Source organism: Lagopus muta, chromosome 30 (assembly GCF_023343835.1).
Source record: "Lagopus muta isolate bLagMut1 chromosome 30, bLagMut1 primary, whole genome shotgun sequence".
In the NCBI taxonomy this organism is placed as follows: Eukaryota; Metazoa; Chordata; class Aves; order Galliformes; family Phasianidae; genus Lagopus; species Lagopus muta.
The window spans coordinates 782,020-809,487 of NC_064462.1; the positions used below are offsets into that span (position 1 = coordinate 782,020).

Sequence of the window (27,468 nt, forward strand, 5' to 3'; positions counted from 1 at the left end):
CCAGGCAGGCAGGAGCCAGGACTCCAGCCAGCCAGGCAAGGCAGGCAGGCAGGGGCCCGGACTCCAGCCAGCCAGCCAAGGCAGGTAGGCAGGGGGCAGAAATCCAGCCATCCAGTCAAGGCAGACAGGCAGGAGCCAGGACTCCAGCCAGCCAGCCAAGGCAGGCAGGCAGGGGCCCGGACTCCAGTCAGCCAGCCAAGGCAGGCAGGCAGGAGCCAGGACTCCAGTCAGCTAGCCAATGCAGGCAGGCAGGAGCCAGGACTCCAGCCAGCCAGGCAAGGCAGGCAGGCAGGAGCCAGGACTCCAGTCAGCCAGCCAAGGCAGGCAGGCAGGAGCCAGGACTCCAGTCAGCCAGCCAAGGCAGGCAGGCAGGAGCCAGGACTCCAGTCAGCTAGCCAATGCAGGCAGGCAGGAGCCAGGATTCCAGCCAGGTAGCCAAAGCAGGCAGGCAGGAGCCTGGACTCCAGTCAGCAAGCCAAGGCAGGCAGGCAGGAGACAGGACTCCAGCCAGGTAGCCAAGGCAGGCAAGCAAGGACCACGACTACAGGCTGCCAGCCAAGGCAGGCAGGCAGTGGCCAGGAATCCAGCCAGCCGGACATGGCAGGCAGGCATGAGCCAGGACTCCAGCCATCCTGTCAAGGCAGGCAGGCAGGAGCCAGGACTCCAGCCATCCAGCCAAGGCAGGAAGGCAGGAGTCAGGACTCCAGCCAGCTAGCCAAGGCAGGCAGGCAGGGGCCCGGACTCCAGCCAGCCAGCCAAGGCAGGCAGGCAGGGGCCAGGACTCCAGCCAGCCAGCCAAGGCAGGCAGGCAGTGGCCAGGACTCCAGCCAGCCAGCGAAGGCAGGCAGGCAGGGGCCCGGACTCCAGCCAGCCAGCCAAGGCAGGCAGGCAGGGGCCAGGACTCCAGCCAGCCAGCCAAGGCAGCCAGGCAGGAGCCAGGACTCCAGCCAGCCAGCCAAGGCAGGCAGGCAGGAGCCAGGACTCCAGCCATCCAGCCAAGGCAGGCAGGCAGGAGCCAGGACTCCAGCCAGCTAGCCAAGGCAGGCAGGCAGGAGCCAGGACTCCAGTCAGCAATCCAATGCAGGCAGGCAGGAGCCAGGACTCCAGAAAGCCAGCCAAGGCAGGCAGGCAGGGGCCCGGACTCCAGTCAGCCAGCCAAGGCAGCCAGGCAGGAGCCAGGACTCCAGCCAGCCAGCCAAGGCAGGCAGGCAGTGGCCAGGACTCCAGCCAGCTAGCCAAGGCAGGCAGGCAGGGGCCAGGACTCCAGTCAGCAAAACAATGCAGGCAGGCAGGAGGCAGGACTCCAGCCAGGTATCCAAGCCAGGCAGGCAGGAGCCAGGACTCCAGCCAGCCAGGCAAGGCAGGCAGGCAGGGGCCCGGACTCCAGCCAGCCAGCCAAGGCAGGTAGGCAGGGGCCAGAAATCCAGCCATCCAGTCAAGGCAGACAGGCAGGAGCCAGGACTCCAGCCAGCCAGCCAAGGCAGGCAGGCAGGGGCCCGGACTCCAGTCAGCCAGCCAAGGCAGGCAGGCAGGAGCCAGGACTCCAGTCAGCTAGCCAATGCAGGCAGGCAGGAGCCAGGACTCCAGCCAGCCAGGCAAGGCAGTCAGGCAGGAGCCAGGACTCCAGTCAGCCAGCCAAGGCAGGCAGGCAGGAGCCAGGACTCCAGTCAGCCAGCCAAGGCAGGCAGGCAGGAGCCAGGACTCCAGTCAGCTAGCCAATGCAGGCAGGCAGGAGCCAGGATTCCAGCCAGGTAGCCAAAGCAGGCAGGCAGGAGCCTGGACTCCAGTCAGCAAGCCAAGGCAGGCAGGCAGGAGACAGGACTCCAGCCAGGTAGCCAAGGCAGGCAAGCAAGGACCACGACTACAGGCTGCCAGCCAAGGCAGGCAGGCAGTGGCCAGGAATCCAGCCAGCCGGACATGGCAGGCAGGCATGAGCCAGGACTCCAGCCATCCTGTCAAGGCAGGCAGGCAGGAGCCAGGACTCCAGCCATCCAGCCAAGGCAGGAAGGCAGGAGTCAGGACTCCAGCCAGCTAGCCAAGGCAGGCAGGCAGGGGCCCGGACTCCAGCCAGCCAGCCAAGGCAGGCAGGCAGCGGCCAGGACTCCAGCCAGCCAGCGAAGGCAGGCAGGCAGGGGCCCGGACTCCAGCCAGCCAGCCATGGCAGGCAGGCAGGGGCCAGGACTCCAGCCAGCCAGCCAAGGCAGCCAGGCAGGAGCCAGGACTCCAGCCAGCCAGCCAAGGCAGGCAGGCAGGAGCCAGGACTCCAGCCATCCAGCCAAGGCAGGCAGGCAGGGGCCCGGACTCCAGCCAGGCAGCCAAGGCAGGCAGGCAGGGGCCAGGACTCCAGAAAGCCAGCCAAGGCAGGCAGGCAGGGGCCCGGACTCCAGCCAGCCAGCCAAGGCAGGCAGGCAGGGGCCAGGACTCCAGTCAGACAGCCAAGGCAGGCAGGCAGGAGCCAGGACTCCAGCCACCCAGCCAAGGCAGGCAGGCAGTGGTCAGGACTCCAGCCAGCTAGCCAAGGGAGGCAGGCAGGAGCCAGGACTCCAGACAGCAGTCCAATGCAGGCAGGCAGGAGCCCGGACTCCAGCCAGTCAGCCAAGGTAGGCAGGCAGGGGCCAGGACTCCAGTCAGCCAGCCAAGGCAGGCAAGGAGGGGCCAGGACTACAGCCAGCTAGCAAAGGCAGGCAGGCAGGAGCCAGGACTCCAGTAAGCAAGCCAAGGCAGGCAGGCAGGGGCCCGGACTCCAGCCAGCCAGCCAAGGTAGGCAGGCAGGTGCCAGGACTCCAGCCAGCCAGCCAAGGCAGGCAGGCCGTGGCCAGGACTCCAGCCAGCTAGCCAAGCCAGGCAGGCAGGGGCCAGGACTCCAGTCAGCAAAACAATGCAGGCAGGCAGGAGCCAGGAATCCAGCCAGCCGGACATGGCAGGCAGGCATGAGCCAGGACTCCAGACATCCTGTCAAGGCAGGCAGGCAGGAGCCAGGACTCCAGCCATCCAGCCAAGGCAGGAAGGCAGGAGTCAGGACTCCAGCCAGCTAGCCAAGGCAGGCAGGCAAAGGCCCGGACTCCAGCCAGCCAGCCAAGGCAGGCAGGCAGGGGCCAGGACTCCAGCCAGCCTACCACAGCAGGCAGGCAAGAGCCAGGACTCCAGTCAGCTAGCCAATGCAGGCAGGAAGGGGCCAGGACTCCAGCCATCCAGCCAAGGCAGGAAGGCAGGAGTCAGGACTCCAGCCAGCTAGCCAAGGCAGGCAGGCAGGGGCCCGGACTCCAGCCAGCCAGCCAAGGCAGGCAGGCAGGTGCCAGGACTCCAGTCAGCCATCCAAGGCAGGCAGGCAGGAGCCAGGACTCCAGCCAGCCAGCCAAGGCAGGCAGGCAGTGGCCAGGACTCCAGCCAGCCAGCGAAGGCAGGCAGGCAGGGGCCCGGACTCCAGCCAGCCAGGCAAGGCAGCCAGGCAGGAGCCAGGACTCCAGCCAGCCAGCCAAAGTAGACAGGCAGGGGCCCGGACTCCAGCCAGCCAGCCAAGGTAGACAGGCAGGGGCCAGGACTCCTGTCAGCCAGCCAAGGCAGCCAGGCAGGAGCCAGGACTCCAGCCAGCCAGCCAAGGCAGGCAGGCCGTGGCCAGGACTCCAGCCAGCTAGCCAAGCCAGGCAGGCAGGGGCCAGGACTCCAGTCAGCAAAACAGTGCAGGCAGGCAGGAGCCAGGACTCCAGCCAGCCAGCCAAGGCAGGCAGGCAGTGGCCAGGAATCCAGCCAGCCGGACATGGCAGGCAGGCATGAGCCAGGACTCCAGCCAGCCAGCCAAGGCAGGCAGGCAGTGGCCAGGACTCCAGCCAGCCAGCGAAGGCAGGCAGGCAGGGGCCCGGACTCCAGCCAGCCAGCCAAGGCAGCCAGGCAGGAGCCAGGACTCCAGCCAGCCAGCCAAGGCAGGCAGGCAGTGGCCAGGACTCCAGCCAGCTAGCCAAGGCAGGCAGGCAGGGGCCAGGACTCCAGTCAGCAAAACAATGCAGGCAGGCAGGAGGCAGGACTCCAGCCAGGTATCCAAGCCAGGCAGGCAGGAGCCAGGACTCCAGCCAGCCAGCAAAGGCAGGCAGGCAGGAGCCAGGACTCCAGCCAGGTAGCCAAGGCAGCCAGGCAGAAGCCAGGACTCCAGCCAGCAAGCCAAGGCAGCCAGGCAGGAGCCAGGACTCCAGCCAGGTAGCCAAGGCAGGCAGCTAGGAGCCAGGACTCCAGAAAGCCAGCCAAGGCAGGCAAGCAGGGGCCCGGACTCCAGCCAGCCAGCCAAGGCTGGCAGGCAGGGGCCAGGACTCCAGTCAGACAGCCAAGGCAGGCAGGCAGTGGTCAGGACTCCAGCCAGCCAGCCAAGGCAGGCAAGGAGGGGCCAGGACTACAGCCAGCTAGCAAAGGCAGGCAGGCAGGAGCCAGGACTCCAGCCAGCCAGCCAAGGCAGGCAGGCAGGAGCCAGGACTCCAGTAAGCAAGCCAAGGCAGGCAGGCAGGGGCCCGGACTCCAGGCAGCCTGCCAAGGTAGGCAGGCAGGTGCCAGGACTCCAGTCAGCCAGCCAAGGCAGGCAGGCAGTGGCCAGGACTCCAGCCAGGTAGCCAAGGCAGGCAGGCAGGAGCCAGGACTCCAGACAGAAATCCAATGCAGCCAGGCAGGAGCCAGGACTCCAGCCAGGTAGCCAAGGCAGGCAGGCAGGAGCCAGGACTCCAGCCAGCAATCCAAGGCAGGTAAGCAAGGACCTCGACTACAGGCTGCCAGACAAGGCAGGCAGGCAGTGGCCAGGACTCCAGCCAGCCGGACATGGCAGTCAGGCAAGAGCCAGGACTCCAGCCATCCAGTCAAGGCAGGCAGGCAGGAGCCAGGACTCCAGCCAGCTAGCCAAGGCAGGCAGGCAGGAGCCAGGACTCCAGTCAGCAAGACAATGCAGGCAGGCAGGAGCCAGGACTCCAGCAAGGTATCCAAGACAGGCAGGCATGGGCCAGGACTCCAGTCAGCCAGCCAAGGCAGGCAGGCAGGAGCCAAGACTCCAGCCAGCCAGACAAGGCAGGCAGACAGGAGCCAGGACTCCAGTCAGCAAGCCAAGTTAGGCAGGCAGGAGCAAGGACTCCAGCCAGGTAGCCAAGGCAGGCAGGCAGGAGCCAGGACTCCAGCCAGCTAGCCAATGCAGGCAGGCAGGAGCCAGGAATCCAGCCAGGTAGCCAAGGCAGGCAGGCAGGAGCCAGGACTCCAGAAAGCCAGCCAAGGCAGGCAGGCAGGGGCCCGGACTCCAGCCAGCCAGCCAAGGCAGGCAGGCAGGGGCCAGGACTCCAGCCAGCCAGCCAAGGCAGGCAGGCAGGGGCCAGGACTCCAGTCAGCCAGCCAAGGCAGGCAGGCAGGAGCCAAGACTCCAGCCAGCCAGGCAAGGCAGGCAGGCAGGAGCCAGGACTCCAGTCAGCAAGCCAAGGCAGGCAGGCAGGAGCCAGGACTCCAGCCAGCCAGCAAAGGCAGGCAGGCAGGAGCCAGGACTCCAGCCAGGTAGCCAAGGCAGCCAGGCAGGAGCCAGGACTTCAGCCAGCAAGCCAAGGCAGCCAGGCAGGAGCCAGGACTCCAGCCAGGTAGCCAAGGCAGGCAGCCAGGAGCCAGGACTCCAGAAAGCCAGCCAAGGCAGGCAGGCAGGGGCCCGGACTCCAGCCAGCCAGCCAAGGCTGGCAGGCAGGGGCCAGGACTCCAGTCAGCCAGCCAAGGCAGGCAGGCAGGAGCCAGGACTCCAGCCACCCAGCCAAGGCAGGCAGGCAGTGGTCAGGACTCCAGCCAGCTAGCCAAGGCAGGCAGGCAGGAGCCAGGACTCCAGACAGCAATCCAATGCAGGCAGGCAGGGGCCCGGACTCCAGCCAGGTAGCCAAGGCAGGCAGGCAGGAGCCAGGACTCCAGCCAGCTAGCCAAGGCAGGCAGGCAGGAGCCAGGACTCCAGAAAGCCAGCCAAGGCAGGCAGGCAGGGTCCCGGACTCCAGCCAGCCAGCCAAGGCAGCCAGGCAGGGGCCCGGACTCCAGCCACCAGCCAAGCTAGGCAGGCAGGAGCCAGGACTCCAGTCAGCAAGCCAATGCAGGCAGGCAGGAGCCAGGACTCCAGCCAGGTAGCCAAGGCAGGCAGGCAGGAGCCAGGACTCCAGCCAGCCAGCCAAGGCAGGCAGGCAGGGGCCCGGACTCCAGCCAGCCAGCCAAGGCAGGCAGGCAGGGGCCAGGACTCCAGTCAGCAAGCCAAGGCAGGCAGGCAGGAGCCAGGACTCCAGTCAGCAAGCCAAGGCAGGCAGGCAGGAGCCAGGACTCCAGCCAGCCAGCCAAGGCAGGCAGGCAGGAGCCAGGATTCCAGCCAGCAAGCCAAGGCAGGCAAGCAAGGACCACGACTACAGGCTGCCAGCCAAGGCAGGCAGGCAGTGGCCAGGAATCCAGCCAGCCGGACATGGCAGGCAGGCAAGAGCCAGGACTCCAGCCATCCAGTCAAGGCAGGCAGGCAGGAGCCAGGACTCAAGCCACCTAGCCAAGGCAGGCAGGCAGGAGCCAGGACTCCAGTCAGCAAGTCAATGCAGGCAGGCAACAGCCATGACTCCAGCCAGGTAGCCAAGGCAGGCAGGCAGGAGCCAGGACTCCAGCCAGCCAGCAAAGGCAGGCAGGCACGAGCCAGGACTCCAGCCAGGTAGCCAAGGCAGCCAGGCAGGAGCCAGGACAACAGCCAGGTAGCCAAGGCAGCCAGGCAGGAGCCAGGACTCCAGCCAGGTAGCCGAGGCAGGCAGCCAGGAGCCAGGACTCCAGAAAGCCAGCCAAGGCAGGCAGGCAGGGGCCCGGCATCCAGCCAGCCAGCCAAGGCTGGCAGGCAGGGGCCAGGACTCCAGCCACCCAGCCAAGGCAGGCAGGCAGGAGCCAGGACTCCAGACAGCAATCCAAGGCAGGCAGGCAGGGGCCCGGACTCCAGCCAGTCAGCCAAGGTAGGCAGGCAGGGGCCAGGACTCCAGTCAGCCAGCCAAGGCAGGCAAGGAGGGGCCAGGACTACAGCCAGCTAGCAAAGGCAGGCAGGCAGGAGCCAGGACTCCAGCCAGCCAGCCAAGGCAGGCAGGCAGGGGCCCGGACTCCAGCCAGCCAGCCAAGGCAGGCAGGCAGGGGCCAGGACTCCAGCCAGCTAGCCAAGGCAGGCAGGCAGGAGCCAGGACTCCAGCCAGCCAGACATGGCAGGCAAGGAGGGCCACGGTTCCATCAAGCCAGCCAAGGCAGGCAGGCAGGAGCCAGACACCAGCCATCCAGCCAAGGCAGGAAGGCAGGAGCCAGGACTCCAGCCAGCCAGCCAAGGCAGGCAGGCAGGGGCCTGGACTCCAGCCAGCCAGCCAAGGTAGGCAAGCAGGGGCCAGGACTCCAGTCAGCCAGCCAAGGCAGGCAGGCAGGGGCCAGGACTCCAGTCAGCCAGCCAATGCAGGCAGGCAGGAGCCAGGACTCCAGCCAGCAAGCCAAGGCAGACAAGCAAGGACCACGACTACAGGCTGCCAGACAAGGCAGGCAGGCAGTGGCCAGGACTACAGCCAGCCAGACATGGCAGGCAGGCAGGAGCCAGTACTCCAGTCAGCAAGCCAATGCAGGCAGGCAGGAGCCAGGACTCCTGCCAGGTAGCCAAGGCAGGCTGGCAGGAGCCAGGACTCCAGCCAGGTAGCCAAGGCAGGCAGGCAGGGGCCCGGACTCCAGCCAGCCAGCCAAGGCAGGCAGGCAGGGGCCAGGATTCCAGCCAGCCAGCCAAGGCAGCCAGGCAGGAGCCAGGACTCCAGCAAGCCAGCCAAGGCAGGCAGGATGGAGCCAGGACTCCAGCCAGCTACCCAAGGCAGGTAGGCAGGAGCCTGGACTCCAGCCAGGTTGCCAAGGCAGGCAGGCAGGGGCCAGGACTCCAGCCAGGTAGCGAAGGCAGGCAGGCAGGAGCCATGACTCCACTCAGCAAGCCAATGCAGGCAGGCAGGAGCCAGGACTCCAGCCAGCCAGCCAAGGCAGGCAGGCAGGAGCCAGGACTCCAGTCAGCCAGCCAAGGCAGGCAGGCAGGAGCCAGGACTCCAGCCAGCCAGCCAAGGTAGACAGGCAGGGGCCAGGACTCCAGCCAGCCAACCAAGGCAGGCAGGCAGGGTCCCGGACTCCAGCCAGCCAGCCAAGGTAGACAGGCAGGGGCCAGGACTCCAATCAGCCAGCCAAGGCAGGCAGGCAGTGGCCAGGACTCCAGCCAGCCAGACATGGCAGGCAGGCTGGAGCCAGGACTCCAGCCGTCCAGTCAAAGCAGGCAGGTAGGCAGGAGCCAGGACTGGAGCCTTCCAGTCAAGGCAGGCAGGCAGGAGCCATGACTCCACTCAGCAACCCAATGCAGGCAGGCAGGAACCAGTACTCCAGCCAGGTAGCCAAGGCAGGCAGGCATGGGCCCGGACTCCAGCCAGCTAGCCAAGGCAGGCAGGCGGGAGCCAGGACTCCAGTCAGCTTGATAAGGCAGGCAGGCAGGAGCCAGGACTCCAGTCAGCAAGCCAATGCAGGCAGGCAGGAGCCAGGACTCCAGTCAGCCAGCCAAGGCAGGCAGGCAGGAGCCAGGACTCCAGCCAGCCAGCCAAGGCAGGCAGGCAGGAGCCAGGACTCCAGTCAGCAAGACAATGCAGGCAGGCAGGAACCAGGACACCAGCCAGGTATCCAAGGCAGGCAGGGAGGAGCCAGCACTCCAGTCAGCATGCCAATGCAGGCAGGCAGGAGCCAGGACTCCAGCCAGGTAGCCAAGGCAGCCAGGCAGGAGCCAGGACTCCAGCCAGCCAGCCAAGGCAGCCAGGCAGGAGCCAGGACTCCAGCCAGCTAGCCAAGGCAGGCAGGCAGGGGCCCGGACTCCAGCCAGCTAGCCAAGGCAGTCAGGCGGGAGCCAGGACTCCAGTCAGCTTGCTAAGGCAGGCAGGCAGGAGCCAGGACTCCAGTCAGCAAGCCAATGCAGGCAGGCAGGGGCCAGGACTCCAGTCAGCAAGCCAATGCAGGCAGGCAGGAGCCAGGACTCCAGGCAGGTAGCCAAGGCAGGCAGGCAGGAGCCAGGACTCCAGCCAGCAAGCCAAGGCAGGCAAGGAGGGACCACGACTACAGACTGCCAGACAAGGCAGGCAGGCATTGGCCAGGACTCCAGCCAGCCAGCCAAGGCAGGCAGGTAGGCAGGAGCCAGGACTCCAGCCATCCAGTCAAGGCAGGCAGGCAGGAGCCAGGACTCCAGCCAGCCAGCCAAGGCAGGCAGGTAGGCAGGAGCCAGGACTCTAGCCACCCAGCCAAGGCAGCCAGGCAGGAGCCAGGACTCCAGCCAGCCAGCCAAGGCAGGCAGGCAGGGGCCCGAACTCCAGCCAGCCAGCCAAGGTAGGCAGACAGGGGCCAGGACTCCTGTCAGCCAGCCAAGGCAGGCAGGCAGGGGCCAGGACTCCAGCCAGATAGCCAAGGCAGGCAGGCAGGAGCCAGGACTCCAGTCAGCAAGCCAAGGCAGGCAGGCAGGAGCCAGGACTCCAGCCAGCCTACCAAGGCAGGCAGGCAGGAGCCAGGACTCCAGGCAGCAAGCCAATGCAGGCAGGTAGGAGCCAGGACTCCAGCCACCCAGCCAAGGCAGCCAGGCAGGAGCCAGGACTCCAGCCATCCAGCCAAGGCAGGAAGGCAGGAGCCAGGACTGCAGCCAGCCAGCCAAGGTAGGCAGGCAGGGGCCCGGACTCCAGCCAGCCAGCCAAGGTAGGCAGGCAGGGGCCAGGACCCCAGTATGCCAGCCAAGGCAGGCAGGCAGGGGCCAGGACTCCAGCCAGCCAGCCAAGGCAGGCAGGCAGGAGCCAGGACTCCAGCCAGCCAGCCAAGGCAGGCAGGCAGGAGCCAGGACTCCAGCCAGCCTACCACGGCAGCCAGGCAGGAGCCAGGACTCCAGCCAGCAAGCCAAGACAGGCAAGCAAGGAACACGACTACAGGCTGCCAGACAAGGCAGGCAGGCAGTGGCCAGGACTCCAGCCAGCCAGACATGGCAGGCAGGCAGGAGCCAGGACTCCAGCCAGGTAGCCAAGGCAGGCAGGCAGGAGCCAGGACTCCCGCCAGGTAGCCAAGGCAGGCAGGCAGGAGCCAGGACTCCAGCCAGCCAGCCAAGGCAGGCAGGCAGGAGCCAGGACTCCAGCCAGCCAGCCAAGGCAGGCAGGCAGGGGCCAGGACTCCAGCCAGCCAGCGAAGGCAGCCAGGCAGGAGCCAGGACTCCAGCCAGCCAGCCAAGGCAGGCGGGCAGGAGCCAGGTCTCCAGCCATCCAGCCAATGCAGGCAGGCAGTGGCCCGGACTCCAGCCAGGAAGCCAAGGTAGGCAGGCAGGTGCCAGGACTCCAGTCAGCCAGCCAAGGCAGGCAGGCAGCGGCCAGGACTCCAGCCAGGTAGCCAAGGCAGGCAGGCAGGAGCCAGGACTCCAGCCAGCCAGCCAAGGCAGGCAGGCAGGGGCCCGGACTCCAGCCAGCCAGCCAAGGCAGGAAGGCAGGAGCCAGGACTCCAGCCAGCTACCAAGGCAGGCAGGCAGGGGCCCGGCCTCCAGCCAGCCAGCCAAGGTAGGCAGGCAGGTGCCAGGACTCCAGTCAGCCAGCCAAGGCAGGCAGGCAGGAGCCAGGACTTCAGCCAGGTAGCCAAGGCAGGCAGGCAGGAGCCAGGACTCCAGACAGAAATCCAATGCAGGCAGGCAGGAGCCAGGACTCCAGCCGGGTAGCCAAGGAAGGCAGTCAGGAGCCAGGACTCCAGCCAGCAATCCAAGGCAGGCAAGCAAGGATCTCGACTACAGGCTGCCAGACAAGGCAGGCAGGCAGTGGCCAGGACTCCAGCCGGCCAGCCAAGGTAGGAAGGCAGGGAGCAGGACTCCAGTCAGCCAGCCAAGCCAGGCAGGCAGGGGCCAGGACTCCAGTCAGCAAGCCAATGCAGGCAGGCAGGAGCCAGGACTCCAGCCAGCAAGCCAAGGCAGGCAAGCAAGGACCACGACTACAGGCTGCCAGACAAGGCAGGCAGGCAGTGGCCAGGACTGGAGCCAGCCAGTCATGGCAGGCAGGCAGTGGCCAGGACTACAGCCAGCCAGACATGGCAGGCAGGCAGGAGCCAGGACTCCTGCCAGGTAGCCATGGCACGCAGGCAGGGGCCAGGATTCTAGCCAGGCAGTCAGGACAGGCAGGTAGGCAGGAGCCAGGACTCTAGCCACACAGCCAAGGCAGCCAGGCAGGAGCCAGGACTCCAGTCAGGTAGCCAAGGCAGGCAGGCAGGAGCCAGGACTCCAGTCATCCAGCCAAGGCAGGCAGGCAGGAGCCAGGACTCCAGCCAGGTAGCCAAGGCAGGCAGGCAGGAGCCAGGACTCCAGTCATCCAGCCAAGGCAGGCAGGCAGGGGCCACAACCACAGCCAGCCAGCCAAAAGAGGCAGGCAGGGTCCACAGTTTCAGCTAGCCAGCCAAGGCAGGCAGGCAGGGGCCCGGACTCCAGCCAGCCAGCCAAGGTAGGCAGACAGGGGCCAGGACTCCTGTCAGCCAGCCAAATCAGGCAGGCAGGGGCCAGGACTCCAGCCAGCCTACCACGGCAGGCAGGCAGGAGCCAGGACTCCAGTCAGCAAGCCAAGGCAGGCAGGCAGGAGCCAGGACTGCAGTCAGCAAGCCAATGCAGGCAGGCAGGAGCCAGGACTCCAGTCAGCAAGCCAATGCAGGCAGGTAGGAGCCAGGACTCCAGCCACCAGCCAAGGCAGGCAGGCAGGAGCCAGGACTCCAGCCAGCCAGCCAAGGCAGGCAGGCAGGAGCCAGGACTCCAGCCAGCCTACCACGGCAGCCAGGCAGGAGCCAGGACTCCAGCCAGCAAGCCAAGACAGGCAAGCAAGGAACACGACTACAGGCTGCCAGACAAGGCAGGCAGGCAGGAGCCAGGACTCCAGTCATCCAGCCAAGGCAGGCAGGCAGGAGCCAGGACTCCAGTCATCCAGCCAAGGCAGGCAGGCAGGGGCCACAACCACAGCCAGCCAGCCAAAAGAGGCAGGCAGGGTCCACAGTTTCAGCTAGCCAGCCAAGGCAGGCAGGCAGGAGCCAGGACTCCAGCCAGCCAGCCAAGGCAGGCAGGTAGGCAGGAGCCAGGACTCTAGCCACCCAGCCAAGGCAGCCAGGCAGGAGCCAGGACTCCAGCCATCCAGCCAAGGCAGGAAGGCAGGAGCCAGGACTCCAGCCAGCCAGCCAAGGCAGGCAGGCAGGGGCCTGAACTCCAGCCAGCCAGCCAAGGTAGGCAGACAGGGGCCAGGACTCCTGTCAGCCAGCCAAGGCAGGCAGGCAGGGGCCAGGACTCCAGCCAGATAGCCAAGGCAGGCAGGCAGGAGCCAGGACTCCAGTCAGCAAGCCAAGGCAGGCAGGCAGGAGCCAGGACTCCAGCCAGCCTACCACGGCAGGCAGGCAGGAGCCAGGACTCCAGTCAGCAAGCCAATGCAGGCAGGTAGGAGCCAGGACTCCAGCCACGCAGCCAAGGCAGGCAGGCAGGGGCCAGGACTCCAGCCATCCAGCCAAGGCAGGAAGGCAGGAGCCAGGACTGCAGCCAGCCAGCCAAGGTAGGCAGGCAGGGGCCCGGACTCCAGCCAGCCAGCCAAGGTAGGCAGGCAGGGGCCAGGACCCCAGTCAGCCAGCCAAGGCAGGCAGGCAGGGGCCAGGACTCCAGCCAGCCAGCCAAGGCAGGCAGGCAGGAGCCAGGACTCCAGCCAGCCTACCACGGCAGCCAGGCAGGAGCCAGGACTCCAGCCAGCAAGCCAAGACAGGCAAGCAAGGAACACGACTACAGGCTGCCAGACAAGGCAGGCAGGCAGTGGCCAGGACTCCAGCCAGCCAGACATGGCAGGCAGGCAGGAGCCAGGACTCCAGCCAGGTAGCCAAGGCAGGCAGGCAGGAGCCAGGACTCCCGCCAGGTAGCCAAGGCAGGCAGGCAGGAGCCAGGACTCCAGCCAGCCAGCCAAGACAGGCAGGCAGGAGCCAGGACTCCAGGTAGCCAGCCAAGGCATGCAGGCAGGGGCCAGGACTCCAGCCAGCCAGCCAAGGCAGCCAGGCAGGAGCCAGGACTCCAGCCAGCCAGCCAAGGCAGGCGGGCAGGAGCCAGGTCTCCAGCCATCCAGCCAATGCAGGAAGGCAGGTGCCAGGACTCCAGCCATCCAGCCAATGCAGGCAGGCAGTGGCCCGGACTCCAGCCAGGAAGCCAAGGTAGGCAGGCAGGTGCCAGGACTCCAGTCAGCCATCCAAGGCAGGCAGGCAGCGGCCAGGACTCCAGCCAGGTAGCCAAGGCAGGCAGGCAGGAGCCAGGACTCCAGCCAGCCAGCCAAGGCAGGCAGGCAGTGGCCCGGACTCCAGCCAGCCAGCCAAGGCAGGAAGGCAGGAGCCAGGACTCCAGCCAGCTACCAAGGCAGGCAGGCAGGGGCCCGGCCTCCAGCCAGCCAGCCAAGGTAGGCAGGCAGGTGCCAGGACTCCAGTCAGACAGCCAATGCAGGCAGGTAGGAGCCAAGACTCCAGCCAGCCAGCCAAGGCAGGCAGGCAGGAGCCAGGACTCCAGACAGAAATCCAATGCAGGCAGGCAGGAGCCAGGACTCCAGCCGGGTAGCCAAGGCAGGCAGGCAGGAGCCAGGACTCCAGCCAGCAATCCAAGGCAGGCAAGCAAGGACCTCGACTACAGGCTGCCAGACAAGGCAGGCAGGCAGTGGCCAGGACTCCAGCCGGCCAGCCAAGGTAGGAAGGCAGGGAGCAGGACTCCAGTCAGCCAGCCAAGCCAGGCAGGCAGGGGCCAGGACTCCAGTCAGCAAGCCAATGCAGGCAGGCAGGAGCCAGGACTCCAGCCAGGTAGCCAAGGCAGGCAGGCAGGAGCCAGGAGTCCAGCCAGCAAGCCAAGGCAGGCAAGCAAGGACCACGACTACAGGCTGCCAGACAAGGCAGGCAGGCAGTGGCCAGGACTGGAGCCAGCCAGTCATGGCAGGCAGGCAGTGGCCAGGACTCCAGCCAGCCAGACATGGCAGGCAGGCAGGAGCCAGGACTCCAGTCAGCAAGCCAATGCAGGCAGGCAGGAGCCAGGACTCCTGCCAGGTAGCCATGGCACGCAGGCAGGGGCCAGGATTGTAGCCAGGCAGTCAGGACAGGCAGGTAGGCAGGAGCCAGGACTCTAGCCACACAGCCACGGCAGCCAGGCAGGAGCCAGGACTCCAGTCAGGTAGCCAAGGCAGGCAGGCAGGAGCCAGGACTCCAGTCATCCAGCCAAGGCAGGCAGGCAGGAGCCAGGACTCCAGCCAGGTAGCCAAGGCAGGCAGGCAGGAGCCAGGACTCCAGTCATCCAGCCAAGGCAGGCAGGCAGGGGCCAGGACTCCAGCCAGCCTACCACGGCAGGCAGGCAGGAGCCAGGACTCCAGTCAGCAAGCCAAGGCAGGCAGGCAGGAGCCAGGACTGCAGTCAGCAAGCCAATGCAGGCAGGCAGGAGCCAGGACTCCAGTCAGCAAGCCAATGCAGGCAGGTAGGAGCCAGGACTGCAGCCACCAACCAAGGCAGCCAGGCAGGAGCCAGGACTCCAGCCAGCCTACCACGGCAGCCAGGCAGGAGCCAGGACTCCAGCCAGCAAGCCAAGACAGGTAAGCAAGGACCACGACTACAGGCTGCCAGACAAGGCAGGCAGGCAGTGGCCAGGACTCCAGGCAGGCAGACATGGCAGGCAGGCAGGAGCCAGGACTCCAGCCAGGTAGCCAAGGCAGGCAGGCAGGAGCCAGGACTCCCGCCAGGTAGCCAAGGCAGGCAGGCAGGAGCCAGGACTCCAGCCATCCAGCCAAGGCAGGCAGGCAGGAGCCAGGACTCCAGCCAGCCAGCCAAGGCAGGCAGGCAGGAGCCAGGACTCCAGCCAGCCAGCCAAGGCAGGCAGGCAGGAGCCAGGACTCCAGCCAGCCAGCCAAGGCAGGCAGGCAGGAGCCAGGTCTCCAGCCATCCAGCCAAGGCAGGAAGGCAGGAGCCAGGACTCCAGCCATCCAGCCAAGGCAGGCAGGCAGTGGCCCGGACTCCAGCCAGGAAGCCAAGGCAGGCAGGCAGGAGCCAGGACTCCAGCCAGCCAGCCAAGGCTGGCAGGCAGGGGCCCGGACTCCAGCCAGCCAGCCAAGGCAGGCAGGCAGGAGCCAGGACTCCAGCCAGCCAGCAAAGGCAGGCAGGCAGGGGCCCGGACTCCAGCCAGCCAGCCAAGGTACGCAGGCAGGGGCCAGGACTCCAGTCAGAGAGCCAAGGCAGGCAGGCAGTGGCCAGGACTCCAGCCAGGTAGCCAAGGCAGGCAGGTAGGAGCAAGGACTCCAGTCAGCCAGCCAAGGCAGGCAGGCAGGAGTCAGGACTCCAGTCAGCCAGCCATGGCAGGCAGGCAGGAGCCAGGACTCCAGCAAGCCAGCCAAGGCAGGCAGGCAGGAGCCAGGACTCCAGTCAGCCAGCCAAGGCAGGCAGGCATTGGCCAGGACTCCAGCCAGACTGCCAAGGCAGGCAGGCCAGGACCATGACTCCAGTCAGCCAGCCAAGGCAGGCAGGCAGGAGCCAGGACTCCAGCCAGCTAGCCAAGGCAGGCAGGCAAGAGTCAGGACTCCAGCCAGATAGCCAAGGCAGGAAGGAAGGAGCCAGGACTCCAGTCAGCAAGCCAATGCAGGCAGGCAAGGACCATGACTCCACTCAGCCAGCCAAGGCAGGCAGGCAGGAGTCAGGACTCCAGTCAGCCAGCCAAGGCAGGCATGCAGGAGCCAGGACTCCAGCCAGCTAGCCAAGGCAGGCAGGCAGGAGCCAGGACTCCAGTCAGCAAGCCAAGGCAGGCAGGCAGGAGCCAGGACTCCAGTCAGCAAGCCAAGGCAGGCAGGCAGGAGCCAGGACTCCAGCCAGCCTACCACAGCAGGCAGGCAGGAGCCAGGACTCCAGCCAGCTAGCCAAGGCAGGCAGGCAGGGGCCAGGACTCCAGTCAGCAAGCCAACGCAGGCAGGCAGGAGCCAGGACTCCAGACAGCAATCCAAGGCAGGCAAGGAAGGACCACGACTACAGGCTGTCAGACAAGGCAGGCAGGCAGTGGCCAGGACTCCAGCCAGCCAGACATGGCAGGCAGGCAGGAGCCAGGACTCCAGCCATCCAGTCAAGGCAGGCAGGCAGGAGCCAGGACTCCAGCCAGGTAGCCAAGGCAGGCAGGCAGGAGCCAGGACTCCAGCCGGGTAGCCAGGGCAGGAAGGTAGGAGCCAGGATTCTAGCCAGGCAGTCAGGGCAGGCAGGTAGGCAGGAGCCAGGACTCTAGCCACACAGCCAAGGCAGCCAGGCAGGAGCCAGGACTCCAGCCAGGTAGCCAAGGCAGGCAGGCTGGAGCCAGGACTCCAGTCATCCAGCCAAGGCAGGCAGGCAGGGGCCACAACCACAGCCAGCCAGCCAAAAGAGGCAGGCAGGGTCCACAGTTTCAGCTAGCCAGCCAAGGCAGGCAGGCAGGGGCCCGGACTCCAGCCAGCCAGCCAAGGTAGGCAGACAGGGGCCAGGACTCCAGTTAGCCAGCCAAGGCAGGCAGGCAGGGGCCAGGACTCCAGCCAGCCTACCACGGCAGGCAGGCAGGAGCCAGGACTCCAGTCAGCAAGCCAAGGCAGGCAGGCAGGAGCCAGGACTCCAGTCAGCAAGCCAATGCAGGCAGGCAGGAGCCAGGACTCCAGTCAGCAAGCCAATGCAGGCAGGTAGGAGCCAGGACTCCAGCCATCCAGCCAAGGCAGGAAGGCAGGAGCCAGGACTGCAGCCAGCCAGCCAACTTAGGCAGGCAGGGGCCCGGACTCCAGCCAGCCAGCCAAGGTAGGCAGGCAGGGGCCAGGACTCCAGTCAGCCAGCCAAGTTAGGCAGGCAGGGGCCAGGACTCCAGTCAGCCAGCCAAGGCAGGGAGGCAGGGGCCAGGACTCCAGCCAGCCAGCCAAGGCAGGCAGGCAGGAGCCAGGACTCCAGCCTGCCTTCCACGGCAGCCAGGCAGGAGCCAGGACTCCAGCCAGCAAGCCATGACAGGCAAGCAAGGACCACGACTACAGGCTGCCAGACAAGGCAGGCAGGCAGTGGCCAGGACTCCAGCCAGCCAGTCATGGCAGGCAGGCAGGAGCTAGGACTCCAGTCATCCAGCCAAGGCAGGCAGGCAGGAGCCAGGACTCCCGCCAGGTAGCCAAGGCAGGCAGGCAGAAGCCAGGACTCCAGCCAGCCAGCCAAGGCAGGCAGGCAGGAGCCAGGAATCCAGCCAGCCAGCCAAGGCAGGCAGGCAGGGGCCAGGACTCCAGCCAGCCAGCCAAGGCAGTCAGGCAGGAGCCAGGACTCCAGCCAGCCAGCCAAGGCAGGCAGGCAGGAGCCAGGTCTCCAGCCATCCAGCCAAGGCAGGAAGGCAGGAGCCAGGACTCCAGCCAGCCAGCCAAGGTAGGCAGGCAGTGGCCCGGACTCCAGCCAGGAAGCCAAGGTAGGCAGGCAGGTGCCAGGACTCCCGTCAGCCAGCCAAGGCAGGCAGGCAGGGGCTAGGACTCCAGCCAGGTAGCCATGGCAGGCAGGCAGTGGACAGAACTCCAGCCAGCCAGCCAAGGCAGGCAGGCAGGGGCCTGGACTCCAGCCGGGTAGCGAAGGTAGGCAGGCAGGTGCCAGGACTCCAGCCAGCCAGCCAAGGCAGGCGGGCAGGAGCCAGGTCTCCAGCCATCCAGCCAATGCAGGAAGGCAGGTGCCAGGACTCCAGCCATCCAGCCAATGCAGGCAGGCAGTGGCCCGGACTCCAGCCAGGAAGCCAAGGTAGGCAGGCAGGTGCCAGGACTCCAGTCAGCCATCCAAGGCAGGCAGGCAGCGGCCAGGACTCCAGCCAGGTAGCCAAGGCAGGCAGGCAGGAGCCAGGACTCCAGCCAGCCAGCCAAGGCAGGCAGGCAGTGGCCCGGACTCCAGCCAGCCAGCCAAGGCAGGAAGGCAGGAGCCAGGACTCCAGCCAGCTACCAAGGCAGGCAGGCAGGGGCCCGGCCTCCAGCCAGCCAGCCAAGGTAGGCAGGCAGGTGCCAGGACTCCAGTCAGACAGCCAATGCAGGCAGGTAGGAGCCAAGACTCCAGCCAGCCAGCCAAGGCAGGCAGGCAGGAGCCAGGACTCCAGACAGAAATCCAATGCAGGCAGGCAGGAGCCAGGACTCCAGCCGGGTAGCCAAGGCAGGCAGGCAGGAGCCAGGACTCCAGCCAGCAATCCAAGGCAGGCAAGCAAGGACCTCGACTACAGGCTGCCAGACAAGGCAGGCAGGCAGTGGCCAGGACTCCAGCCGGCCAGCCAAGGTAGGAAGGCAGGGAGCAGGACTCCAGTCAGCCAGCCAAGCCAGGCAGGCAGGGGCCAGGACTCCAGTCAGCAAGCCAATGCAGGCAGGCAGGAGCCAGGACTCCAGCCAGGTAGCCAAGGCAGGCAGGCAGGAGCCAGGAGTCCAGCCAGCAAGCCAAGGCAGGCAAGCAAGGACCACGACTACAGGCTGCCAGACAAGGCAGGCAGGCAGTGGCCAGGACTGGAGCCAGCCAGTCATGGCAGGCAGGCAGTGGCCAGGACTCCAGCCAGCCAGACATGGCAGGCAGGCAGGAGCCAGGACTCCAGTCAGCAAGCCAATGCAGGCAGGCAGGAGCCAGGACTCCTGCCAGGTAGCCATGGCACGCAGGCAGGGGCCAGGATTGTAGCCAGGCAGTCAGGACAGGCAGGTAGGCAGGAGCCAGGACTCTAGCCACACAGCCACGGCAGCCAGGCAGGAGCCAGGACTCCAGTCAGGTAGCCAAGGCAGGCAGGCAGGAGCCAGGACTCCAGTCATCCAGCCAAGGCAGGCAGGCAGGAGCCAGGACTCCAGCCAGGTAGCCAAGGCAGGCAGGCAGGAGCCAGGACTCCAGTCATCCAGCCAAGGCAGGCAGGCAGGGGCCAGGACTCCAGCCAGCCTACCACGGCAGGCAGGCAGGAGCCAGGACTCCAGTCAGCAAGCCAAGGCAGGCAGGCAGGAGCCAGGACTGCAGTCAGCAAGCCAATGCAGGCAGGCAGGAGCCAGGACTCCAGTCAGCAAGCCAATGCAGGCAGGTAGGAGCCAGGACTGCAGCCACCAGCCAAGGCAGCCAGGCAGGAGCCAGGACTCCAGCCAGCCTACCACGGCAGCCAGGCAGGAGCCAGGACTCCAGCCAGCAAGCCAAGACAGGTAAGCAAGGACCACGACTACAGGCTGCCAGACAAGGCAGGCAGGCAGTGGCCAGGACTCCAGGCAGGCAGACATGGCAGGCAGGCAGGAGCCAGGACTCCAGCCAGGTAGCCAAGGCAGGCAGGCAGGAGCCAGGACTCCCGCCAGGTAGCCAAGGCAGGCAGGCAGGAGCCAGGACTCCAGCCATCCAGCCAAGGCAGGCAGGCAGGAGCCAGGACTCCAGCCAGCCAGCCAAGGCAGGCAGGCAGGAGCCAGGACTCCAGCCAGCCAGCCAAGGCAGGCAGGCAGGAGCCAGGACTCCAGCCAGCCAGCCAAGGCAGGCAGGCAGGAGCCAGGTCTCCAGCCATCCAGCCAAGGCAGGAAGGCAGGAGCCAGGACTCCAGCCATCCAGCCAAGGCAGGCAGGCAGTGGCCCGGACTCCAGCCAGGAAGCCAAGGCAGGCAGGCAGGAGCCAGGACTCCAGCCAGCCAGCCAAGGCTGGCAGGCAGGGGCCCGGACTCCAGCCAGCCAGCCAAGGCAGGCAGGCAGGAGCCAGGACTCCAGCCAGCCAGCAAAGGCAGGCAGGCAGGGGCCCGGACTCCAGCCAGCCAGCCAAGGTACGCAGGCAGGGGCCAGGACTCCAGTCAGAGAGCCAAGGCAGGCAGGCAGTGGCCAGGACTCCAGCCAGGTAGCCAAGGCAGGCAGGTAGGAGCAAGGACTCCAGTCAGCCAGCCAAGGCAGGCAGGCAGGAGTCAGGACTCCAGTCAGCCAGCCATGGCAGGCAGGCAGGAGCCAGGACTCCAGCAAGCCAGCCAAGGCAGGCAGGCAGGAGCCAGGACTCCAGTCAGCCAGCCAAGGCAGGCAGGCATTGGCCAGGACTCCAGCCAGCCTGCCAAGGCAGGCAGGCCAGGACCATGACTCCAGTCAGCCAGCCAAGGCAGGCAGGCAGGAGCCAGGACTCCAGCCAGCTAGCCAAGGCAGGCAGGCAAGAGTCAGGACTCCAGCCAGATAGCCAAGGCAGGAAGGAAGGAGCCAGGACTCCAGTCAGCAAGCCAATGCAGGCAGGCAAGGACCATGACTCCACTCAGCCAGCCAAGGCAGGCAGGCAGGAGTCAGGACTCCAGACAGCCAGCCAAGGCAGGCATGCAGGAGCCAGGACTCCAGCCAGCTAGCCAAGGCAGGCAGGCAGGAGCCAGGACTCCAGTCAGCAAGCCAAGGCAGGCAGGCAGGAGCCAGGACTCCAGTCAGCAAGCCAAGGCAGGCAGGCAGGAGCCAGGACTCCAGCCAGCCTACCACAGCAGGCAGGCAGGAGCCAGGACTCCAGCCAGCTAGCCAAGGCAGGCAGGCAGGGGCCAGGACTCCAGTCAGCAAGCCAACGCAGGCAGGCAGGAGCCAGGACTCCAGACAGCAATCCAAGGCAGGCAAGGAAGGACCACGACTACAGGCTGTCAGACAAGGCAGGCAGGCAGTGGCCAGGACTCCAGCCAGCCAGACATGGCAGGCAGGCAGGAGCCAGGACTCCAGCCATCCAGTCAAGGCAGGCAGGCAGGAGCCAGGACTCCAGTCAGCAAGCCAAGGCAGGCAGGCAGGAGCCAGGACTCCAGTCAGCCAGCCAAGGCAGGCAGGCAGGGTCCCTAACTCCAGCCAGCCAGCCAAGGCAGGCAGGCAAGGGCCAGGACTCCAGCCAGCCAGCCAAGGCAGCCAGGCAGGAGCCAGGACTCCAGCAAGCCAGCCAAGGTAGGCAGGCAGGGGCCTGGGCTCCAGTCAGCCAGGCAAGACAGGCAGGCAGGGGCCAGGACTCCAGCCAGCTAGCCAAGGCAGGCAGGCAGTGGCCAGGACTCCAGACAGCAATCCAATGCAAGCAGGCAGGAGCCAAGACTCCAGCCGGGTAGCCAAGGCAGGCAGGCAGGAGCCAGGATTCTAGCCAGCCAGTCAAGGCAGGCAGGTAGGCAGGAGCCAGGACTCTAGCCACCCAGCCAAGGCAGGCAGGCAGGAGCCAGGACTCCAGCCAGGTAGCCAAGGCAGGCAGGCAGGAGCCAGGACTCCAGTCATCCAGCCAAGGCAGGCAGGCAGGGGACACAACCACAGCCAGCCAGCCGAAAGAGGCAGGCAGGGTCCATAGTTTCAGCTAGCCAGGCAAGGCAGCCAGGCAGGAGCCAGGACTCCAGCCATCCTTCCAAGGCAGGAAGGCAGGAGCCAGGACTCCAGCCAGCCAGCCAAGGCAGGCAGGCAGGGGCCCGGACTCCAGCCAGCCAGCCAAGGTAGGCAGGCAGGGGCCAGGACTCCAGTCAGCCAGCCAAGGCAGGCAGGCAGGGGCCAGGACTCCAGCCAGCTAGCCAAGGCAGGCAGGCAGGAGCCAGGACTCCAGCCAGCCAGCCAAGGCAGGCAGGCAGGAGCCAGGACTCCAGTCAGCAAGCCAAGGCAGTCAGGCAGGAGCCAGGACTCCAGCCAGCCAGCCAAGGCAGGCAGGCAGGAGCCAGGACTCCAGCCAGCCTACCACGGCAGGCAGGCAGGAGCCAGGACTCCAGTCAGCAAGCCAATGCAGGCAGGCAGGAGCCAGGACTCCAGCCAGGTAGCCAAGGCAGCCAGGCAGGAGCCAGGAATCCAGCCAGCCAGCCAAGGCAGGCAAGCAAGGACCACGAATACAGGCTGCCAGACAAGGCAGGCAGGCAGTGGCCAGGACTCCAGCCAGCCAGACATGGCAGGCAGGCAGGAGCCAGGACTCCAGCCATCCAGTCAAGGCAGGCAGGCAGGGGCCAGGACTCCAGCCAGATAGCCAAGGCAGGCAGGCAGGAGCCAGGACTCCAGCCAGGTAGCCAAGGTAGGCAGGCAGGGGCCAGGACTCCAGTCAGCCAGCCAAGGCAGGCAGGCAGTGGCCAGTACTCCAGACAGCAATCCATTGCAAGCAGGCAGGAGCCAAGACTGCAGCAGGGTAGCCAAGGCAGGCATTCAGGAGCCAGGATTCTAGCCAGGCAGTCAAGGCAGGCAGGTAGGCAGGAGCCAGGACTCCAGCCATCCAGCCAAGGCAGGCAGGCAGTGGCCCGGACTCCAGCCAGGTATCCAAGGCAGGCAGGCAGGAGCCAGGACTCCAGCCAGCCAGCCAAGGCAGCCAGGCAGGAGCCAGGACTCCAGCCAGCTAGCCAAGGCAGGCAGGCAGGAGCCAGGACTCCAGCCAGGTAGCCAAGGCAGGCAGGCAGGAGCCAGGACTCCAGCCGGGTAGCCAGGGCAGGAAGGTAGGAGCCAGGATTCTAGCCAGGCAGTCAGGGCAGGCAGGTAGGCAGGAGCCAGGACTCTAGCCACACAGCCAAGGCAGCCAGGCAGGAGCCAGGACTCCAGCCAGGTAGCCAAGGCAGGCAGGCTGGAGCCAGGACTCCAGTCATCCAGCCAAGGCAGGCAGGCAGGGGCCACAACCACAGCCAGCCAGCCAAAAGAGGCAGGCAGGGTCCACAGTTTCAGCTAGCCAGCCAAGGCAGGCAGGCAGGGGCCCGGACTCCAGCCAGCCAGCCAAGGTAGGCAGACAGGGGCCAGGACTCCAGTTAGCCAGCCAAGGCAGGCAGGCAGGGGCCAGGACTCCAGCCAGCCTACCACGGCAGGCAGGCAGGAGCCAGGACTCCAGTCAGCAAGCCAAGGCAGGCAGGCAGGAGCCAGGACTCCAGTCAGCAAGCCAATGCAGGCAGGCAGGAGCCAGGACTCCAGTCAGCAAGCCAATGCAGGCAGGTAGGAGCCAGGACTCCAGCCATCCAGCCAAGGCAGGAAGGCAGGAGCCAGGACTGCAGCCAGCCAGCCAACTTAGGCAGGCAGGGGCCCGGACTCCAGCCAGCCAGCCAAGGTAGGCAGGCAGGGGCCAGGACTCCAGTCAGCCAGCCAAGTTAGGCAGGCAGGGGCCAGGACTCCAGTCAGCCAGCCAAGGCAGGGAGGCAGGGGCCAGGACTCCAGCCAGCCAGCCAAGGCAGGCAGGCAGGAGCCAGGACTCCAGCCTGCCTTCCACGGCAGCCAGGCAGGAGCCAGGACTCCAGCCAGCAAGCCATGACAGGCAAGCAAGGACCACGACTACAGGCTGCCAGACAAGGCAGGCAGGCAGTGGCCAGGACTCCAGCCAGCCAGTCATGGCAGGCAGGCAGGAGCTAGGACTCCAGTCATCCAGCCAAGGCAGGCAGGCAGGAGCCAGGACTCCCGCCAGGTAGCCAAGGCAGGCAGGCAGAAGCCAGGACTCCAGCCAGCCAGCCAAGGCAGGCAGGCAGGAGCCAGGAATCCAGCCAGCCAGCCAAGGCAGGCAGGCAGGGGCCAGGACTCCAGCCAGCCAGCCAAGGCAGTCAGGCAGGAGCCAGGACTCCAGCCAGCCAGCCAAGGCAGGCAGGCAGGAGCCAGGTCTCCAGCCATCCAGCCAAAGCAGGAAGGCAGGAGCCAGGACTCCAGCCAGCCAGCCAAGGTAGGCAGGCAGTGGCCCGGACTCCAGCCAGGAAGCCAAGGTAGGCAGGCAGGTGCCAGGACTCCCGTCAGCCAGCCAAGGCAGGCAGGCAGGGGCTAGGACTCCAGCCAGGTAGCCATGGCAGGCAGGCAGTGGACAGAACTCCAGCCAGCCAGCCAAGGCAGGCAGGCAGGGGCCTGGACTCCAGCCGGGTAGCGAAGGTAGGCAGGCAGGTGCCAGGACTCCAGTCAGCCAGCCAAGGCAGGCAGGCAGTGGCCAGGACTCCAGTCATCCAGCCAAGGCAGGCAGGCAGGAGCCAGGACTCCAGACAGAAATCCAATGCAGGCAGGCAGGAGCCAGGACTCCAGCCGCGTAGCCAAGGCAGGCAGGCAGGAGCCAGGACTCCAGCCAGCAATACAAGGCAGGCAAGCAAGGACCTCGACTACAGGCTGCCAGACAAGGCAGGCAGGCAGTGGCCAGGACTCCGGCCAGCCGGACATGGCAGTCATGCAAGAGCCAGGACTCCAGCCATCCAGTCAAGGCAGGCAGGCAGGAGCCAGGACTCCAGCCAGCTAGCCAAGCCAGGCAGGCAGGAGCCAGGACTCCAGTCAGCAAGCCAATGCAGGCAGGCAGGAGCCAAGACTCCAGCCAGGTAGCCAAGGCAGGCAGGCAGGAGCCAGGACTCCAGTCAGCAAGACAAGGCAGGCAGGCAGGAGCCAGGACTCCAGTCAGCCAGACAAGGCAGCCAGGCAGGAGCAAGGACTCCAGTCAGCAAGCCAATGCAGGCAGGGAGGAGCCAGGACTCCAGCCAGCTAGCCAAGCCAGGCAGGCAGGAGCCAGGACTCCAGCCAGCCAGGCAAGGCAGGCAGGCAGGGGCCCGGACTCCAGCCAGCCAGCCAAGGCAGGCAGGCAGGGGCCAGGACTCCAGTCAGCCAACCAAGGCAGGCAGGCAGGAGCTAAGACTCCAGCCAGCCAGCCAAGGCAGGCAAGGAGGGCCACGGTTCCATCAAGCCAGCCAAGGCAGGCAGGCAGGGGCCACAACCACAGCCAGCCAGACAAAAGAGGCAGGCATGGTCCGCAGTTCCAGCTAGCCCGCCAAGGCAGGCAGGCAGGAGCCAGGACTCCAGCCATCCAGTCAAGGCAGGCAGGTAGGCAGGAGCCAGGACTCTAGCCACCCAGCCAAGGCAGCCAGGCCGGAGCCAGGACTCCAGCCATCCAGCCAAGGCAGGAAGTCAGGAGCCAGGACTCCAGCCAGCCAGCCAAGGTAGGCAGGCAGGGGCCCGGACTCCAGCCAGCCAGCCAATGCAGGCAGGCAGGGGCCAGGACTCCAACCAGCCAGCCAAGGCATGCAGGCAGGAGCCAGGACTCCAGCCATCCAGCCAAGGCAGGCAGGCAGGGGCCCGGACTCCAGGCAGCCAGCCAAGGTAGGCAGGCAGGTGCCAGGACTACAATCAGCCAGCCAAGGCAGGCAGGCAGTGGCCAGGACTCCAGCCAGGTAGCCAAGGCAGGCAGGCAGGAGCCAGGACTCCAGCCAGCAATCCAAGGCAGGCAAGCAAGGACCTCGACTACAGGCTGCCAGACAAGGCAGGCAGGCAGTCGCCAGGACTCCAGCCAGCCGGACATGGCAGGCAGGCAAGAGCCAGGACTCCAGCCATCCAGTCAAGGCAGGCAGGCAGGAGCCAGGACTCCAGCCAGCTAGCCAAGCCAGGCAGGCAGGAGCCAGGACTCCAGTCAGCAAGCCAATGCAGGCAGGCAGGAGCCAGGACTCCAGTCAGCCAGCCAAGGCAGGCAGGCAGGAGCCAAGACTCCAGCAAGCCAGCCAAGGCAGGCAGGCAGGAGCCAGGACTCCAGTCAGCAAGCCAAGGCAGGCAGGCAGGAGCCAGGACTCCAGCCAGGTAGCCAAGGCTGCCAGGCAGGAGCCAGGACTCCAGCCAGCAAGCCAAGGTAGGCAAGCAAGGACCACGACTACAGGCTGCCAGACAAGGCAGGCAGGCAGTGGCCAGGAATCCTGCCAGCCGGACATGGCAGGCAGGCAAGAGACAGGACTGCAGCCATCCAGTCAAGGCAGGCAGGCAGGAGCCAGGACTCCAGCCAGCTAGCCAAGGCAGGCAGGTAGGAGCCAGGACTCCAGTCAGCAAGCCAAGGCAGGCAGGCAGGGGCCCGGACTCCAGCCAGCCAGCCAAGGCAGGCAGGCAGGGGCCAGGACTCCAGCCAGCCAGCCAAGGCAGGCAGGCAGGGGCACGGACTCCAGCCAGCCAAGGCAGGCAGGCAGGGGCCAGGACTCCAGCCAGCCAGGCAAGGCAGGCAGGCAGGAGCCAGGACTCCAGTCAGCAAGCCAAGGCAGGCAGGCAGGAGCCAGGACTCCAGCCAGTTAGCCAAGGCAGCCAGGCAGGAGCCAGGACTCCCACTAGCAAGCCAAGGCAGGCAAGCAAGGTCCACGACTCCAGCCAGCCAGCCAAGGCAGGCAGGCAGGGGCCCGGACTCCAGCCAGCCAACCAAGGCAGGCAGGCAGAGGCCAGGACTCCAGTCAGCCAGCCAAGGCAGGCAGGCAGGAGCCAAGACTCCAGTCAGCAAGCCAAGGCAGGCAGGCAGGAGCCAGGACTCCAGCCAGCCAGCCAAGGCAGGCAGGCAGGAGCCAGGACTCCAGCCAGGTAGCCAAGGCAGGCAGGCAGGAGCCAGGACTCCAGCCAGCAAGCCAAGGCAGCCAGGCAGGAGCCAGGACTCCAGCCAGGTAGCCAAGGCAGCCAGGCAGGGCCAGGACTCCAGCCAGCAAGCCAAGGCAGGCAAGCAAGGACCACGACTACAGGCTGCCAGACAAGGCAGGCAGGCCGTGGCCAGGAATCCTGCCAGCCGGACATGGCAGGCAGGCAAGAGACAGGACTGCAGCCATCCAGACAAGGCAGGCAGGCAGGAGCCAGGACTCCAGTCAGCAAGCCAATGCAGGCAGGCAGGAGCCAGGACTCCAGCCAGGTAGCCAAGGCAGGCAGGCAGGAGCCAGGACTCCAGAAAGCCAGCCAAGGCAGGCAGGCAGGGGCCCGGACTCCAGCCAGCCAGCCAAGGCAGGCAGGCAGGGGCCCAGACTCCAGGCAGCCAGCCAAGGCAGGCAGGCAGGAGCCAGGACTCCAGTCAGCCAACCAAGGCAGGCAGGCAGGAGCCAAGACTCCAGCCAGCCAGCCAAGGCAGGCAAGGAGGGCCACGGTTCCATCAAGCCAGCCAAGGCAGGCAGGCAGGGGCCACAACCACAGCCAGCCAGACAAAAGAGGCAGGCATGGTCCGCAGTTCCAGCTAGCCCGCCAAGGCAGGCAGGCAGGAGCCAGGACTCCAGCCATCCAGTCAAGGCAGGCAGGTAGGCAGGAGCCAGGACTCTAGCCACCCAGCCAAGGCAGGCAGGCATGAGCCAGGACTCCAGCCATCCAGCCAAGGCAGGAAGTCAGGAGCCAGGACTCCAGCCAGCCAGCCAAGGTAGGCAGGCAGGGGCCCGGACTCCAGACAGCCAGCCAAGGTAGGCAGGCAGGGGCCAGGACTCCAGTCAGCCAGCCAAGGCAGGTAGGCAGGGGCCAGGACTCCAGCCAGCCAGCCAAGGCAGGCAGGCAGGAGCCAGGACTCCAGCCAGCCTACCACGGCAGCCAGGCAGGAGCCAGGACTCCAGCCAGCCAGCCAAGGCAGGAAGGCAGGAGTCAGGACTCCAGCCAGCTAGCCAAGGCAGGCAGGCAGGGGCCCGGACTCCAGCCAGCCAGCCAAGGCAGGCAGGCAGGGGCCAGGACTCCAGCCAGCCAGCCAAGGCAGCCAGGCAGGGGCCCGGACTCCAGGCAGCCAGCCAAGGTAGGCAGGCAGGTGCCAGGACTCCAGTCAGCCAGCCAATGCAGGCAGGCAGGAGCCAGGACTCCAGCCAGC

General features: G+C 66.7%; 3 protein-coding genes across 3 annotated transcripts in view; all 3 read left to right on the plus strand.

Annotated features, from left to right (window-relative positions):
- LOC125686013 (collagen alpha-1(I) chain-like) overlaps window positions 1-9,145 on the plus strand; it is a 101,986-nt gene extending 92,841 nt beyond the window's left edge. Inside the window, exon 3 of the mRNA XM_048929615.1 lies at window positions 8,286-9,145. The gene's annotated coding sequence lies outside the window, so the exon portion shown is untranslated. The remainder of the gene's footprint in view (window positions 1-8,285) is intronic.
- LOC125686023 (filaggrin-2-like) overlaps window positions 1-23,473 on the plus strand; it is a 49,611-nt gene extending 26,138 nt beyond the window's left edge. The window contains exon 2 of the mRNA XM_048929640.1: window positions 22,291-23,473. The gene's annotated coding sequence lies outside the window, so the exon portion shown is untranslated. The remainder of the gene's footprint in view (window positions 1-22,290) is intronic.
- Window positions 5,969-7,086, plus strand: LOC125686027 (uncharacterized). The gene is made up of 2 exons (XM_048929649.1): window positions 5,969-6,590; window positions 6,711-7,086. The coding sequence occupies exons 1-2, from the start codon at window positions 6,078-6,080 to the stop codon at window positions 7,032-7,034; spliced, it is 837 nt and encodes a 278-aa protein (XP_048785606.1). The 5' UTR covers window positions 5,969-6,077; the 3' UTR covers window positions 7,035-7,086.
- Window positions 23,474-27,468: the final 3,995 nt, after the last annotated feature.

Excerpts from the sequence above, each read along its gene's own strand:
- LOC125686027 (XM_048929649.1), top strand. The coding sequence starts at position 6,078 with ATGCAGGCAGGCAGGAGCCAGGACTCCAGCCAGGTAGCCAAGGCAGGC. Across the intron at positions 6,591-6,710 it reads ACAGCCATGACTCCAGCCAG|GTAGCCAAGGCAGCCAGGCA; the intron begins GTAGCCAAGGCA and ends GACAACAGCCAG.